This window comes from Nerophis lumbriciformis, linkage group LG10, assembly GCF_033978685.3.
Source record: "Nerophis lumbriciformis linkage group LG10, RoL_Nlum_v2.1, whole genome shotgun sequence".
In the NCBI taxonomy this organism is placed as follows: domain Eukaryota; kingdom Metazoa; phylum Chordata; class Actinopteri; order Syngnathiformes; family Syngnathidae; genus Nerophis; species Nerophis lumbriciformis.
The window spans coordinates 283,191-297,500 of NC_084557.2; the positions used below are offsets into that span (position 1 = coordinate 283,191).

General features: G+C 38.3%; 1 protein-coding gene across 1 annotated transcript in view; it reads right to left on the minus strand.

Annotated features, from left to right (window-relative positions):
• kcp (kielin cysteine rich BMP regulator) overlaps nt 1–14,310 on the minus strand; it is a 112,084-nt gene that overhangs the window by 37,260 nt on the left and 60,514 nt on the right. The window contains exons 25-28 of the mRNA XM_061970459.2: nt 7,800–7,970; nt 7,562–7,735; nt 2,415–2,497; nt 2,260–2,350 (exon numbers count right to left, since the gene is read on the minus strand). Coding sequence (XP_061826443.2) covers nt 2,260–2,350; nt 2,415–2,497; nt 7,562–7,735; nt 7,800–7,970 — 519 coding nt within the window. The remainder of the gene's footprint in view (nt 1–2,259; nt 2,351–2,414; nt 2,498–7,561; nt 7,736–7,799; nt 7,971–14,310) is intronic.

The window sequence follows — 14,310 nt, forward strand, 5'->3', positions numbered from 1 at the left end:
CTGTCAATCATTTCTACAACTCTTATTTGTTTGTGATGTAGTGATTGGAGCACATACTTGTTGCTCACAAAAAACATTCATGAAGTTTGCTTCTTTTATGAATTTATTATGTGACCACAGAACTTTCCTGCAGAAGGTCTTATCTTTGTCCATGTGATGGCAGATGAAACAGAAATGTAGCTGTTTGGCCACAATACCCAGCAATATGTTTGGAGGAGAAAAGGTAAGGCCTTTAATACCAGGAACACCATCCCTACCGTCAAGCATGGTGGTGGTAGTATTATGCTCTGGGCCTGTTTTGCTGCCAATGGAACTGCTGCTTTACAGAGAGTAAATGGGACAATGAAAAAGGAGGATTACCTCCAAATTCTTCAGGACAAGCTAAAATCATCAGCCCGGAGGTTGGGTCTTGGGCGCAATTGGGTGTTCCAACAGGACAATGACCCCAAACACACCCCAAAAGTGGTAAAGGAATGGCTAAATCAGGCTAGAATGAAGGTTTTAGAATGGCCTTCCCAAAGTCCTGACTTAAAGGTGTGGACAATGCTGAAGAAACAAGTCCATGTCAGAAAACCAACACATTTAGCTGAACTGCACCAATTTTGTCAAGAGGAGTGGTCAAGTGGTCAAGCAGAAGCTTGTGGATGGCTACCAAAAGCGCCTTATTGCAGGTCAACTTGCCAAGGGACATGTAAGCAAATATTAACATTGCTGTATGTATACTTTTCACCCTCACATTTTCAGTAGACACATAATAAATTCATCAAAGAAGCAAACTTCATGAATGTTTTTTGTGAGCAACAAGTATGTGCTCCAATCACTACATCACAAAAAAATAAGAGTTGTAGAAATGATTGGAAACTCAAGACAGCCATGACATGATGTTCTTTACAAGTGTATGTATTAGAGATGCGCGGTTTGCGGGCACAACCGCGGAGTCCGCGGATTATCCGCGGATCAGGCGGATGAAATTTAAAAAAAAATTTGATTTTATCCGCGGGTCGGGTCGGGCGGTTGAAATAAAAAAAAATTAGATTTTAAATAGATTCAGGCGGGTGGCAGTTAAACCAATTGGTAAATATATATACATAGTTAAATGTTGTTACCCACATACGAAAAACGAGCAGGCACCTGCAGCATATGCCACAACAGAAGAAGAAAAAAAAAAGAGATGTACACTTTTACGGAGCGGAGAAGGGACGCCTCGCCGGGGTCCGGGACCGAGGCCCCTTTCCCCGAGAGGGCCCCACCGGGAGCCGTAGCTGAGGCGATCCGCGAGAAGGGCCCGACGCATGTCCAGGGTCACCACCGCGCCCACCGCACCGACACCCCGCCTCGTCCGCCTTCGTCGGCGTCACGCGCAGCAGGTAAGCAGCTTACCTGCCCGCCACCCCCGTGGCCGGGGGCTCGTAACAGGGGTCACTCCACGCGCTCCGCCCGCGCAGCTTACCTGCCCGCCACCCCTGTTGCCGGGGGCGCGTAACAGGGGTCACTCCGCGCGCAGTGCGCTCACAAAAGGGGTGGGGCTCACCCTGGTTGATATAGACAGCAGGACGGTGGCCATGGAAGTTGGAACCCGCTAAGGAGTGTGTAACAACCCACCTGCCGAATCAACTAGCCCTGAAAATGGATGGCGCTGGAGCGTCGGGCCCATACCCGGCCGTCGCCGGCAGCGAGATGCGCTTGGAGGTGCGCTCAGCGCGGCTCCCATATGATTGCGCACTGGTGTGCGTCTGGGTCGTGACAGCGTGGCATGCGAATGTCTGTGCTGCATTGGATCAGTCTCCTTTCTTTAACAGGCAAAAGCTTTATAACCTCACTAATGCCTTGCATCGTCGATATTAGATATATAACAACGGGCGGGTGCGGTTCTGATCAAATGTTAGATCGGGTGGATGCGGATGGTTGACGACTTTCTGATGCGGTTGCGGATGAAATAATTGCCTATCCGCGCATCTCTAGTATGTACACTTTTGAACGTGACTGTATATTAAAAAAATTGGCCACTGTAACATTACACATAGTTTGAACAGCAACACTGTTTTGGAATATTTAATGAAGCGATTCTTTGGGGTACCCCTAGTCATACGTGTACCGCAGTTTGAGAATCACTGGAAGAATCAAATTCCAATGACACATTTTATCCATTAGTTTACATGCCAAAATGTAGCGTTACTTTGCACTCTATACCTGCATAAAGTGTATCCACTATTGTTGCATCATAGAGTACATACAAGACAATATGAGGAGTTGACGCACCGTGACAGACTGGACATCCACAAGTGTCAGAGTCAGGGTGAGGACAGAGCGCTGGAACACACAACCTTTTCACACAGCCAACAGTGCCAGTCTGAAAGGAAATACACGCGTCACATGTTGTGTTGTGAGCGATGACAGAAAAAAAAACAATCTACCTGGCAGGTGCATTCAGAGCAAGAGTTGCCCGGATCTGGAATAGACTGTCCATTAGAGAGGACATCGCCGTTGTAAAAGCATCCTGACAAATGAAGACAGAGTTAACGTCAGAGAGGAGACTAAACATAGCACTTGGATTTGGAGGAAGTGGCTAACTTTTTTTGGTTTGAAATATAAATCGTCAGTTCAAAGGTCCAGGTTCTACTTTTTACTGTTTTATATGTTGGAATAATTGTTTGTAAGTTATCACAAAAGAAACGTTGTATTATGAATGCTGTCTTTCGAGGCCTAACAAGAGGAAGAAGGCTGGTGAAACGCCACTGTGATTTCAACACGGACAGATGGCAGGATCTGCTCAACTTCCAGAGGAACTCTCTTTGAAGTGTTAAACGAACTCTCTCTGAAGTATTTCACAAACTCTCTTCCAACTATTTGGTAACCGAGGTCAACGCTATTTACGACCCACTGCCCTCTTGAAGTCGCTGTGGTCAGGAGACGGGAGGGGTTATCCATTGTCCTCCGACACCTGCCCCAGCTGGATCCAGGAAGAGCCCAAGCCCGAGAAATCCTCTTCTTGGTCTTCAAAGCGACCGAAAACAATGACTGTTTTACATACTTCCCATTCCTGCTGTGACATGTGTTGGTGCGTGAACATTGAACATCTGAATAAAAGAGGAGACGAAAACCTTCTTGGTCAGAGCGTTGTGCAGGACTGTACAGAGAGTGCAGTGGCCATGTCTCTCCTCAATATTGAGTCCAAATTGAATTCTGTCTCTGTTTGATTCCTTGCCTTTTGTCTTGTTTAATAGATGTCCTCAGTGTTTGAACGTGACAGTTTCATAAAGGTATGACTTTCATTTATTTTGTACTTTTACTAGAACAAATATTTGGTGTTTCTGAGTACCATTAGTTATACATTTTTTCTGAAAATATTATGACTTTATTCTCTAATTTGTTGGTATTAGTATGACTTTTCTGAGGATGGTATGGCTTTATTCTTAAAACATTATGGCTCTATTAACAAAAAATATAGCTTGGTTCTTGTAATTTTCCTAAACAACATTCTGACCATTATGGCTTTATACACATTTTCATCCCGTAATATAAAAACATTTCTGAAAATATTACAGCTTAATTCGGATTTTTACGCAAAAAAAAATGATGACTTTATTCATGTAACTTCGACATGTTGTCTTCTATCTTATAACAACTTCATTCTGAAAAAAATGTCTTATGATTAACATAACATTTGTAAAAGTTTTTTTCATGTAATATGTTTGCTTCTTTTTGTCTCAAAAATGTTACCACAGTATTATTGTCCTATTACGGCACATTTTTTTAACATAATTCTAAAAAAAAAAAAAGTTTTTTTACTCAACCTTTAGAATTGTTTTGCATAATACTACAACTTTATTCTTGTTACAGTACTACTTTTTTCCTATAATATGAGCTCTTTTTACTAAAAATATTACTGTGTTATTCTTGTCATATTATGGCAATTTTTTCTTGTATATTATAACAACTTCATTCTGAAAAAAAATTCTTATGATTAATATAACAATTGTAATCGTTTTTTTTGTGTAATATGTTTGCTTGTTTTTGTCTCAAAAATGTTACCACAGTATTATTGTCCTATTACGGCACATTTTTTTAACATAACTAAAAAAATATTTTTTTACTCAACCTGTGACGACCGGGGCGCATTGTGATGCGGGGTTCGTTCTCTCAGGATGCAACGGACTTCGGACACAGCGTGAAGGTAAAATAAATGATTTATTTACCGGAATAAATTATACTGGAACAAAGAAAAGGGTGCTCATAGCACATAAGGCAAAAACTAAAAGAGCTAGCATGGGAGCTAGAAGGTAAAAACTAACAAAGATAAGCGTGGAAGCTAACAGGTACCGAGCCAGAACAAAAGTCGTCAACTGTTGCATGAAAACAAACTACGAAGCCAGAACGAATGACAGGGAGGACAGACTTAAATAATAATGTCAGTGATGACAAACAGGTGCGTGTCGGGAACAAACGCGGCAGGTGAAAATAATAAGTAGCCATGGCAACAAACTCAAGTGTACAAAACAGGTACTCAAGGAGTCCAAAACTAACCAAAAACACAAGTATCTTGAAAACGTAAATAAAAAATATGATCCGGGCAGCGGATCACAACACAACCTTTAGAATTGTTTTGCATAATACTACAACTCTATTCTTGTTACAGTACTAAATTTTTCCTACAATATGAGCTCTTTTTACTAAAAATATTACTGCGTTATTCTTGTCATATTATGGTAATTTTTGTATATTATTACAACTTCATTCTGAAAAACATTTGTTATGATTAATATAACATTTTTAAACATTTCTTTCGTGTAATATGTTTGCTTGTTTTTGTCTCAAAAATGTTACCACAGTATTATTGTCCTATTATGGCACATTTTTTTAACATAATTCTAAAAAAATAAAAAATAAATTTACTCAACCTTTAGAATTGTTTTGCATAATACTACAACTTTATTCTTGTTACAGTACTAAATTTTTCCTATAATATGAGCTCTTTTTACTAAAAATATTACTGCGTTATTCTTGTCATATTATGGTAATTATTGTGTGTATATTATTACAACTTCATTCTGAAAAAATTTTCTTTTGACTTTAATTAATATAACATTTTTAAATGTTTTTTCGTGTAATATGTTTGCTTGTATTTTTTCTCCAAAATTTTACCACAGTATTATTGTCCTATTACGGCACATTTTTGTAATATCATGACTTTATTCTAAAAAAAAAAAAAAAAAAAGTTTTTTTACTCAACCTTTAGAATTGTTTTGCATAATACTACAACTTTATTCTTGTTACAGTACTACTTTTTTCCTATAATATGAGCTCTTTTTACTAAAAATATTACTGCGTTATTCTTGTCATATTATGGTAATTTTTGTATATTATTACAACTTCATTCTGAAAAACATTTGTTATGATTAATATAACATTTTTAAACGTTTCTTTCGTGTAATATGTTTGCTTGTTTTTGTCTCAAAAATTTTACCACAGTATTATTGTCCTATTACAGCACATTTTTTCAACATAACTAAAAAAAATATTTTTTTTACTCAACCTTTAGAATTGTTTTGCATAATACTACAACTTTATTCTTGTTACAGTACTACTTTTTTCCTATAATATGAGCTATTTTTACTAAATATTACTGCGTTATTCTTGTCATATTATGGAAATGTTTTCTTGTGTATTATTACAACTGCATTCTGAAATACATTTCTTATAATTAATAATATTTTTAAACGTTTCTTTCGTGTAATATGTTTGCTTGTTTTTGTCTCAAAAATGTTACCACGGTATTATTGTCCTATTACAGCACATTTTTTAAACATAATTAAAAAAACAAAACTTTTTTTACTCAACCTTTAGAATTGTTTTGCATAATACTACAACTTTATTCTTGTTACAGTACAACTTCTTTCCTATAATATGAGCTATTTTTACTAAAAATATTACTGCGTTAGTCTTGTCATATTATGGTAATTTTTTCTTGTATATTATTACAACTTCTGAAAAACATTTGTTATGATTAATATAACATTTTTAAATGTTTCTTTCGTGTAATATGTTTGTTTGTTTTTGTGTAAAAAATTTTACCACGGTATTATTGTCCTATTACGGCACATTTTTTTAACATAATTCTAAAAAAATAAAAAATAAATTTACTCAACCTTTAGAATTGTTTTGCATAATACTACAACTTTATACTTGTTACAGTACTAAATTTTTCCTACAATATGAGCTCTTTTTACTAAAAATATTACTGCGTTATTCTTGTCGTATTATGGTAATTATTTTTTGTATATTATTACAACTTCATTCTGAAAAACATTTTCTTATGACTTTAATTAATATAACATTTTTAAACGTTTTTTCGTGTAATAAGTTTGCTTGTTTTTTCTCTCCAAAATTTTACCACAGTATTATTGTCCTATTACGGCACATTTTTGTAATATCATGACTTTATTCTAAAAAAAAAAAAGGTTTTTTTACTCAACCTTTAGAATTGTTTTGCATAATACTGTCATGTCTGTGTAATCATGTTTTGTTTTAAGTCATGTTTTGTTTAGTTTCTGGCTTTTCACTCCCTTGTCTTGTTTGCATGATTACCCATTAGTTTCACCTGTTCCACGTTTGGACTCATTGTGCACTCTTGTTTGTCACCATAGCAACCATTAGTTTTCACCTGTCACGTCACGCACCTGTTTCACATTTTGAGTCACGCACCTGCTTTCACTAATCATGTCCATAGTATTTAAGTTCATTCATTTTCTGTTGTTCGTCCTGACGACCTCAACACATTTATGCTCTGTTCATGCCTGATACTTCTTTCCATGTCAATTTCTCAAGCAACTATTCCTGTCCAAGCCAAGTAAGTTTTTGTTCCATATTTATAGTCTTTTTGGTTTCATAGTTTGTTCTCCGCCACTGTGCGTGTTTTTTGTTTGTACTTTTTTGCTATAGTCTTTTGGTTTCATAGTTTATTCTCCGCCACTGTGTGCGCTTTCATTTATTCCTTTTTTTTTTTATAATAATAAATCATGTACCTTCATTCACGAGCCAACTTTCCGTTGCATCCTGGAAAAGCACACACCTCGGACCAAGTCTTGACAAATACTACAACTTTATTGTTGTTACAGTACCACTTTTTTTTCATAGTATTGAATTTTAAAAGATATGCATTTGCATGCAGTACATGATTTTTAATGTCAAAAGGGAAAGAACAAATATATTTAGTAAGAAAAGATTAAGCATTTTATTAATGCATATTATTTCCAGGCTTTCGCGGGCCTCGTAAAATAATGTGGCGGGCCAGATTTGGCCCCCGGGCCTTCAGTTTGACACCTGTGTTCCAAAACGACAAGTTATGGTTTTATTCTCATAACGTCAACTTTCAAATGCTTTCTTATTGAACAAGTGCCATTTTTTTCTCTCTAAAAAAAGCCCCAAAAATACACATAAAAACAGAGCTACTTTTAACTGATCCTGAGCATCATTCATAATGCCCATTCTTACTTTAAAAGAAGCATATTTTCTCAGTTTGGTGGGTTAAGTGGAAATACAGTAGTTAAAGAGTATTACTCACGTTGACATTCTCCACAGCATTGTCCAGGTGCTTTGTAAGGATGACGGCAGTCTCCATAGCAGGGCAGTCTGCTGCAGACCACCTCCCCCCCGTAGCAGTAACACACAGCACAGGGGTCTTTATCGTCAGCAAACTCTGTGCCGTCAGCGTATTCTCTCCCATGAAACATGCAGCCTGCAGGAAGCAGGAAATGAGCGTTTCTAGATGAGCATCAGTGATATGTGAAGGTTTGCCTCACCATCACAGGACATGCAGCACTGTCTCTGCACCGGGTGCTTACAGTCTGCAGGGGGGCAGCGCTTTGTCTGGCAGCTTACGGACCCCTCGTGACACACGCACACAGCACAGGGGTCCGAAACATCGTCCCACATCTCCCCGCTGGCACGCTCTCGACTTTCATACATACAGCCTGCAACAAAAATACAAGGATTATTCCAAATGAAAATAAAAAGGTAATCCTCCTTTTTCACTGTCCAATTTACTCTCTGTAAAGCACCAGTTCAATTGGCAGCAAAACAGGCCCAGAGCATAATACTACCACCACCATGCTTGACGGTAGGTATGGTGTTCCTGGCATTAAAGGCCTCACTGTCAGGTTTAAACATCGATGACATCTATTAAAACAGACAAGAAGCAAGGAAATAAACAGAGACGGGATTCAATTTGGCTCAATTGAGGAAAAACATGTATATTATAACAACTTCATTCTGAAAAAAAATTCTTATGATTAATATAAAAACTTTAATCGTTTTTTTCGTGTAATATGTTTGCTTGTTTTTGTCTCAAAAATTTTACCACAATATTATTGTCCTATTACAGCACATTTTTTTAACATAACTAAAAAATTTTTTTTTTTTACTCAGCCTTTAGAATTGTTTTGCATAATACTACAACTTTATTCTTGTTACAGTACTACTTTTTTCCTATAATATGAACTCTTTTGACAAAAAATATTACTGCGTTATTCTTGTCATATTATGGAATTTTTTTCTTGTCTATTATTACAACTGCATTCTGAAATAAATTTCTTACAATTAATAACATTTTTAAACGTTTCTTTCGTGTAATATGTTTGCTTGTTTTTTTCTCAAAAATGTTACCACAGTATTATTGTCCTATTACAGCACATTTTTTAAACATAATTAAAAAAACCTAACTTTTTTTACTCAACCTTTACAATTGTTTTGCATAATACTACAACTTTATTCTTGCTACAGTACTACTTTTTTCCTATAATATGAGCTCTTTTTACTAAAAATATTACTGCGTTATTCTTGTCATATTATGGTAATTTTTTTCTTGTATATTATAACAACTTCATTCTGAAAAAAAATTCTTATGATTAATATAAACATTTTAATCGTTTTTTTCGTGTAATATGTTTGCTTGTTTTTGTCTCAAAAATTTTACCACAGTATTATTGTCCTATTACAGCACATTTTTTTAACATAACTAAAAAATATTTATTTTTTTACTCAGCCTTTAGAATTGTTTTGCATAATACTACAACTTTATTCTTGTTACAGTACTACTTTTTTCCTATAATATGAGCTCTTTTGACAAAATATTACTGCGTTATTCTTGTCATATTATGGAATTTTTTTCTTGTGTATTATTACAACTGCATTCTGAAATAAATGTCTTATAATAAAATTTTTAAACGTTTTTTTCGTGTAATATGTTTGCTTGTTTTTTTCTCAAAAATGTGACCATGGTATTATTGTCCTATTACAGCACATTTTTTAAACATAATTAAAAGAAACTAACTTTTTTTACTCAACCTTTAGAATTGTTTTGCATAATACTACAACTTTATTCTTGTTACAGTACTACTTTTTTCCTATAATATGAGCTCTTTTGACAAAAAATATTACTGCGTTATTCTTGTCATATTATGGAATTGTTTTCTTGTGTATTATTACAACTGCATTCTGAAATAAATGTCTTATAATAAAATTTTTAAACGTTTTTTTCGTGTAATATGTTTGCTTGTTTTTTTCTCAAAAATGTTACCACGGTATTATTGTCCTATTACAGCACATTTTTTAAACATAATTAAAAGAAACTAACTTTTTTTACTCAACCTTTACAATTGTTTTGCATAATACTACAACTTTATTCTTGTTACAGTACTACTTTTTTTCCTATAATATGAGCTCTTTTTACTAAAAATATTACTGCGTTATTCTTGTCATATTACCTACTCAGTGGCCTCGTGGTTAGAGTGTCCGCCCTGAGATGGGTAGGTTGTGAGTTCAAACCCCGGCCGAGTCATACCAAAGACTATAAAAATGTGAGCCATTACCTCCCTGCTTGGCACTCAGCATCAAGGGTTGGAATTGGGGGTTACATCACCAAAAATGATTCCCGGGCGCGGCACCGCTGCTGCCCACTGCTCCCCTCACCTCCCAGGGGGTGAACAAGGGGATGGGTCAAATGCAGAGGACAAATTTCGCCACACCTAGTGTGTGTGTGACAATCATTGCTACTTTAACTTTATACTATGGTAATTTTTTCTTGTATATTATTACAACTTCATTCTGAAAAACATTTGTTATGATTAATGTAACCTCTTACAGTGTCACCCACACTCTGGCGAAAGATTGTACGCCACCTCTTTTTATTTGGACTTTCCCTGTTTACATAACAGCTGTTTCTAAAGGAATGGGGGGGTATGTAAACAGCCATTGTTTTCGGTCACCTTAACACAAAAGAAAAAGATGCCTTGGGCTTGGACTGATCCTGGATCGAGCTTGGGCAGGTCTTGGATCAAAATAGAAACACCCCTCCCGTCTCGTCCCATCGTACACAATGGAATTTTCCAAGCCTTTGGTTTGGTGCAACAAAGACAGCCTCTTGTCTGTTCACTGGGAACTCATTGAACGGAAAGTTTTTTGATAATTTACATACAATTTTTCTGACACTCACCTTTTCTCTTCCAAACATATTGCTGGGTATTATGGCCAAACAGCTCCATTTTTGTTTCCTCTGACCACAGAACTTTCCTCCAGAAGGTCTTATCTTTGTCCATGTGATGTCAGATGAAACAAAAAGTGAGCTGTTTGGCCACAATACCCAGCAATATGTTTGGAGGAGATATGGTGAGGCCTTTAATCCCAGGAACACCATACCTACCGTCAAGCATGGTGGTGGTAGTATTATGCTCTGGGCCTGTTTTGCTGCCAATGGAACTGCTGCTTTACAGAGAGTAAATGGGACAATGAAAAAGGAGGATTACCTCCAAATTCTTCAGGACAAGCTAAAATCATCAGCCCGGAGGTTGGGTCTTGGGCGCAGTTGGGTGTTCCAAAAGCACAATGACCCCAAACCATACTTGCTAACCCTCCCGATTTTCCCGGGAGACTCCCGAATTTCAGTGCCCCTCCCGAAAATCTCCCGGGACAACCATTCTCCCGAATTTCTCCCGATTTCCACCCGGACAACAATATTGGGGGCGTACCTTAAAAGCACTGCTTTTAACGTCCTCTACAACAGTGGTCCCCAACCACCCGGTACCGGTCCGTGGATCGATTGGTACCGGGCCGCACAAGAAAAGAAAAATAAAGAAAAAAATATATATATATATATTTTTTTAATACACTTACAATTAGTGCACCAACCCAAAAAACCTCCCTCCCCCATTTACACTCATTCACACAAAAACATACCTGCCAACTTTTGAAATCAGAAAAACCTAGTAGCCAGGGTCCAAGGGCCGCAGGCCCCGGTAGGTCCAGGACAAAGTCCTGATGGGGGGTTCAGGCTTCGCCCCCCGACGCAAAATGATTATTAGCATTCAGACAGGTTAAAATGTTGCTAAAACCATCACTTTTCTATCAGTCACAGTGACTTTTCAAAACAAAAATATTACAGCAAAAATCATATGGGTTGATTGACATGTTTATTCTGTAAGCTAACTTCAATAGTTTGAAATTATTTTGACAGTTAATGCCAGTTATCCTGTCAACCTTTCACAAGACTTCCATTTGTTCATTGAAAGTATAAACACTTTTTACAGTAAACAAATGGTAAAACAGTACTAAACAATTCCATTAAAAAAAAAATTAACTTTCTGTCCAAGCTTGTATAATCTACTGCCTTGTTCAATTGTAAAAAATATTCTGTGCCTAAAATTCACATTTCTATCACAATGATCATACTGTAAACATGGTAAGCTAACTTCATTAAAATTAATAGTCCTGTCAATAGCATGGAATTACAATTCAAATGTAGTTTTTTTGTAAGCCTTTCAAAAGAATTCAAAATATGAAAAATGAATGAAAATGAATTGAAGCCATCAGACACTTGAAAAGTGGCACATCACATCTCTAATGTAATCATTTGAACTTTTCAACAGAAATAGCACTGCAAAAATATTAAGGACATACTTCTGTATTTTGGTAGTTATGCTGTCAACATTTAACAAGATTTCTTCAACTTGGACTTGAAAGCATAAATAGTATAAACACTTTTAACAGTATAACAGTACTAAACAATTCCAATAGATAACATTGGTGTCATTACCTTTTTGTGGCTAAAATCCGAAAAACGTTGAAAGTTTTCCACTTGTATCGCTAGCAACGGCATTAGACTTGTGTTTTTTTGTCCCAACGTGGTCTTTTACATCGCTAATTCCTCCGTGTCCGATCGAAAAATCTTGTCTGCACAAGGTGCAATTCGCGTAGTTTTCACCCTTTTTGGAAGGGATAATTATTCCCGGATAGGCTTTTGAATATTCTTCACGGAATGACTGCAGTTTTCTTTTCGGTTTAAGACTCGTTTGCGATTTTTCTCCGGCTGATTCCATGATCGATCGCTCGTTTGGAAACAATGGCAACTGGTGCCTCGTGCTTGGCAGCGGTGCTATAAATAGCCTCGCGCATGGCATTCGGAATGGCTCGATAGGAAGTTACGGGAAGCAGAGTCGATTGTCATTGTTGTTACGCGATTTCGTGAATAAAACTTTTTTTTTAATATTTTTTTTTAATTAATGAGAAACCGTATTTTTTATCACTGCAACCGTAACCCGGAATAGGTTGATGAAAACCGTACTAATTACGGGAAAACCGGAGTAGTTGGCAGGTATGCAAAAGGGTTGTTTCTTTCTGTTATTAATATTGTGGTTCCTACATTATATATCAATACAGTCTGCAGGGATACAGTCCGTAAGCACACATGATTGTATTTTTTTATGACAAAAAAAAAAAAAAATACCATTCCCGATTTCGAAGGTCTCAATGTTGGCAAGTATGCCCCAAACACACGTCAAGAGTGGTAAAGGCATGGCTAAATCAGGCTAGAATTAAGGTTTTACAATGGCCTTCAGGATTCAGGAGGAACAGTGTGGTTTTTGTCCTGGTCGTGGAACTGTAGACCAGCTCTATACTCTGGGCAGGGTCCTTGAGGGTGCATGGGAGTTTGCCCAACCAGTCTACATGTGTTTTGTGGACTTGGAGAAGGCATTCGACCGTGTCCCTCGGGAAGTCCTGTGGGGAGTGCTCAGAGAGTATGGGGTATCGGACTGTCTGATTGTGGCAGTCCGCTCCCTGTATGATCAGTGTCAGAGCTTGGTCCGCATTGCCGGCAGTAAGTCGGACACGTTTCCGGTGAGGGTTGGACTCCACCAAGGCTGCCCTTTGTCACCCATTCTGTTCATAACTTTTATGGACAGAATTTCTAGGCGCAGTCAAGGCGTTGAGGGGATCTGGTTTGTGGCTGCAGGATTAGGTCTCTGCTTTTTGCAGATGATGTGGTCCTGATGGCTTCATCTGGCCAGGATCTTCAGCTCTCACTGGATCAGTTCACAGCCGAGTGTGAAGCGACTGGGATGGGAATCAGCACCTCCAAGTCCGAGTCCATGGTTCTCGCCCGAAAAGGGTGGAGTGCCATCTCTGGGTTGGGGAGGAGATCTTGCCCCAAGTGGAGGAGTTCAAGTACCTCGGAGTCTTGTTCACGAGTGAGGGAAGAGTGGATTGTGAGATCGACAGGCGGATCGGTGTGGCGTCTTCAGTAATGTGGACGCTGTATCGATCCGTTGTGGTGAAGAAGGAGCTGAGCCGGAAGGCAAAGCTCTCAATTTACCGGTCGATCTACCTCCCCATTCTCACCTATGGTCATGAGCTTTGGGTTATGACCGAAAGGACAAGATCACGGGTACAAGCGGCCGAAATGAGTTTCCTCCGCCGGGTGGCGGGGCTCTCCCTTAGAGATAGGGTGAGAAGCTCTGTCATCCGGGGGGAGCTCAAAGTAAAGCCGCTGCTCCTCCACATGGAGAGGAGCCAGATGAGGTGGTTTGGGCATCTGGTCAGGATGCCACCCGAGTGCCTCCCTAGGGAGGTGTTTAGGGCACGTCCGACCGGTAGGAGGCCACGGGGAAGACCCAGGACACGTTGGGAAGACTATGTCTCCCGGCTGGCCTGGGAACGCCTCGGGGTCCCACAGGAAGAGCTGGACGAAGTGGCTGGGGAGAGGGAAGTCTGGGCTTCCCTGCTTAGGCTGCTGCCCCCGCGACCCGACCTCGGATAAGCGGAAGAAGATGGATGGATGGATGGCAATGGCCTTGCCTAAGTCCTGACTTAAAGGTGTGGACAATGCTGAAGAAACAAGTCCATGTCAGAAAACCAACACATTTAGCTGAACTGCAGCAATTTAGTGGTCAAGTGGTCAAGCAGAAGCTTGTGGATGGCTACCAAAAGCGCCTTATTGCAGGTCAACTTGCCAAGGGACATGTAAGCAAATATTAACATTGC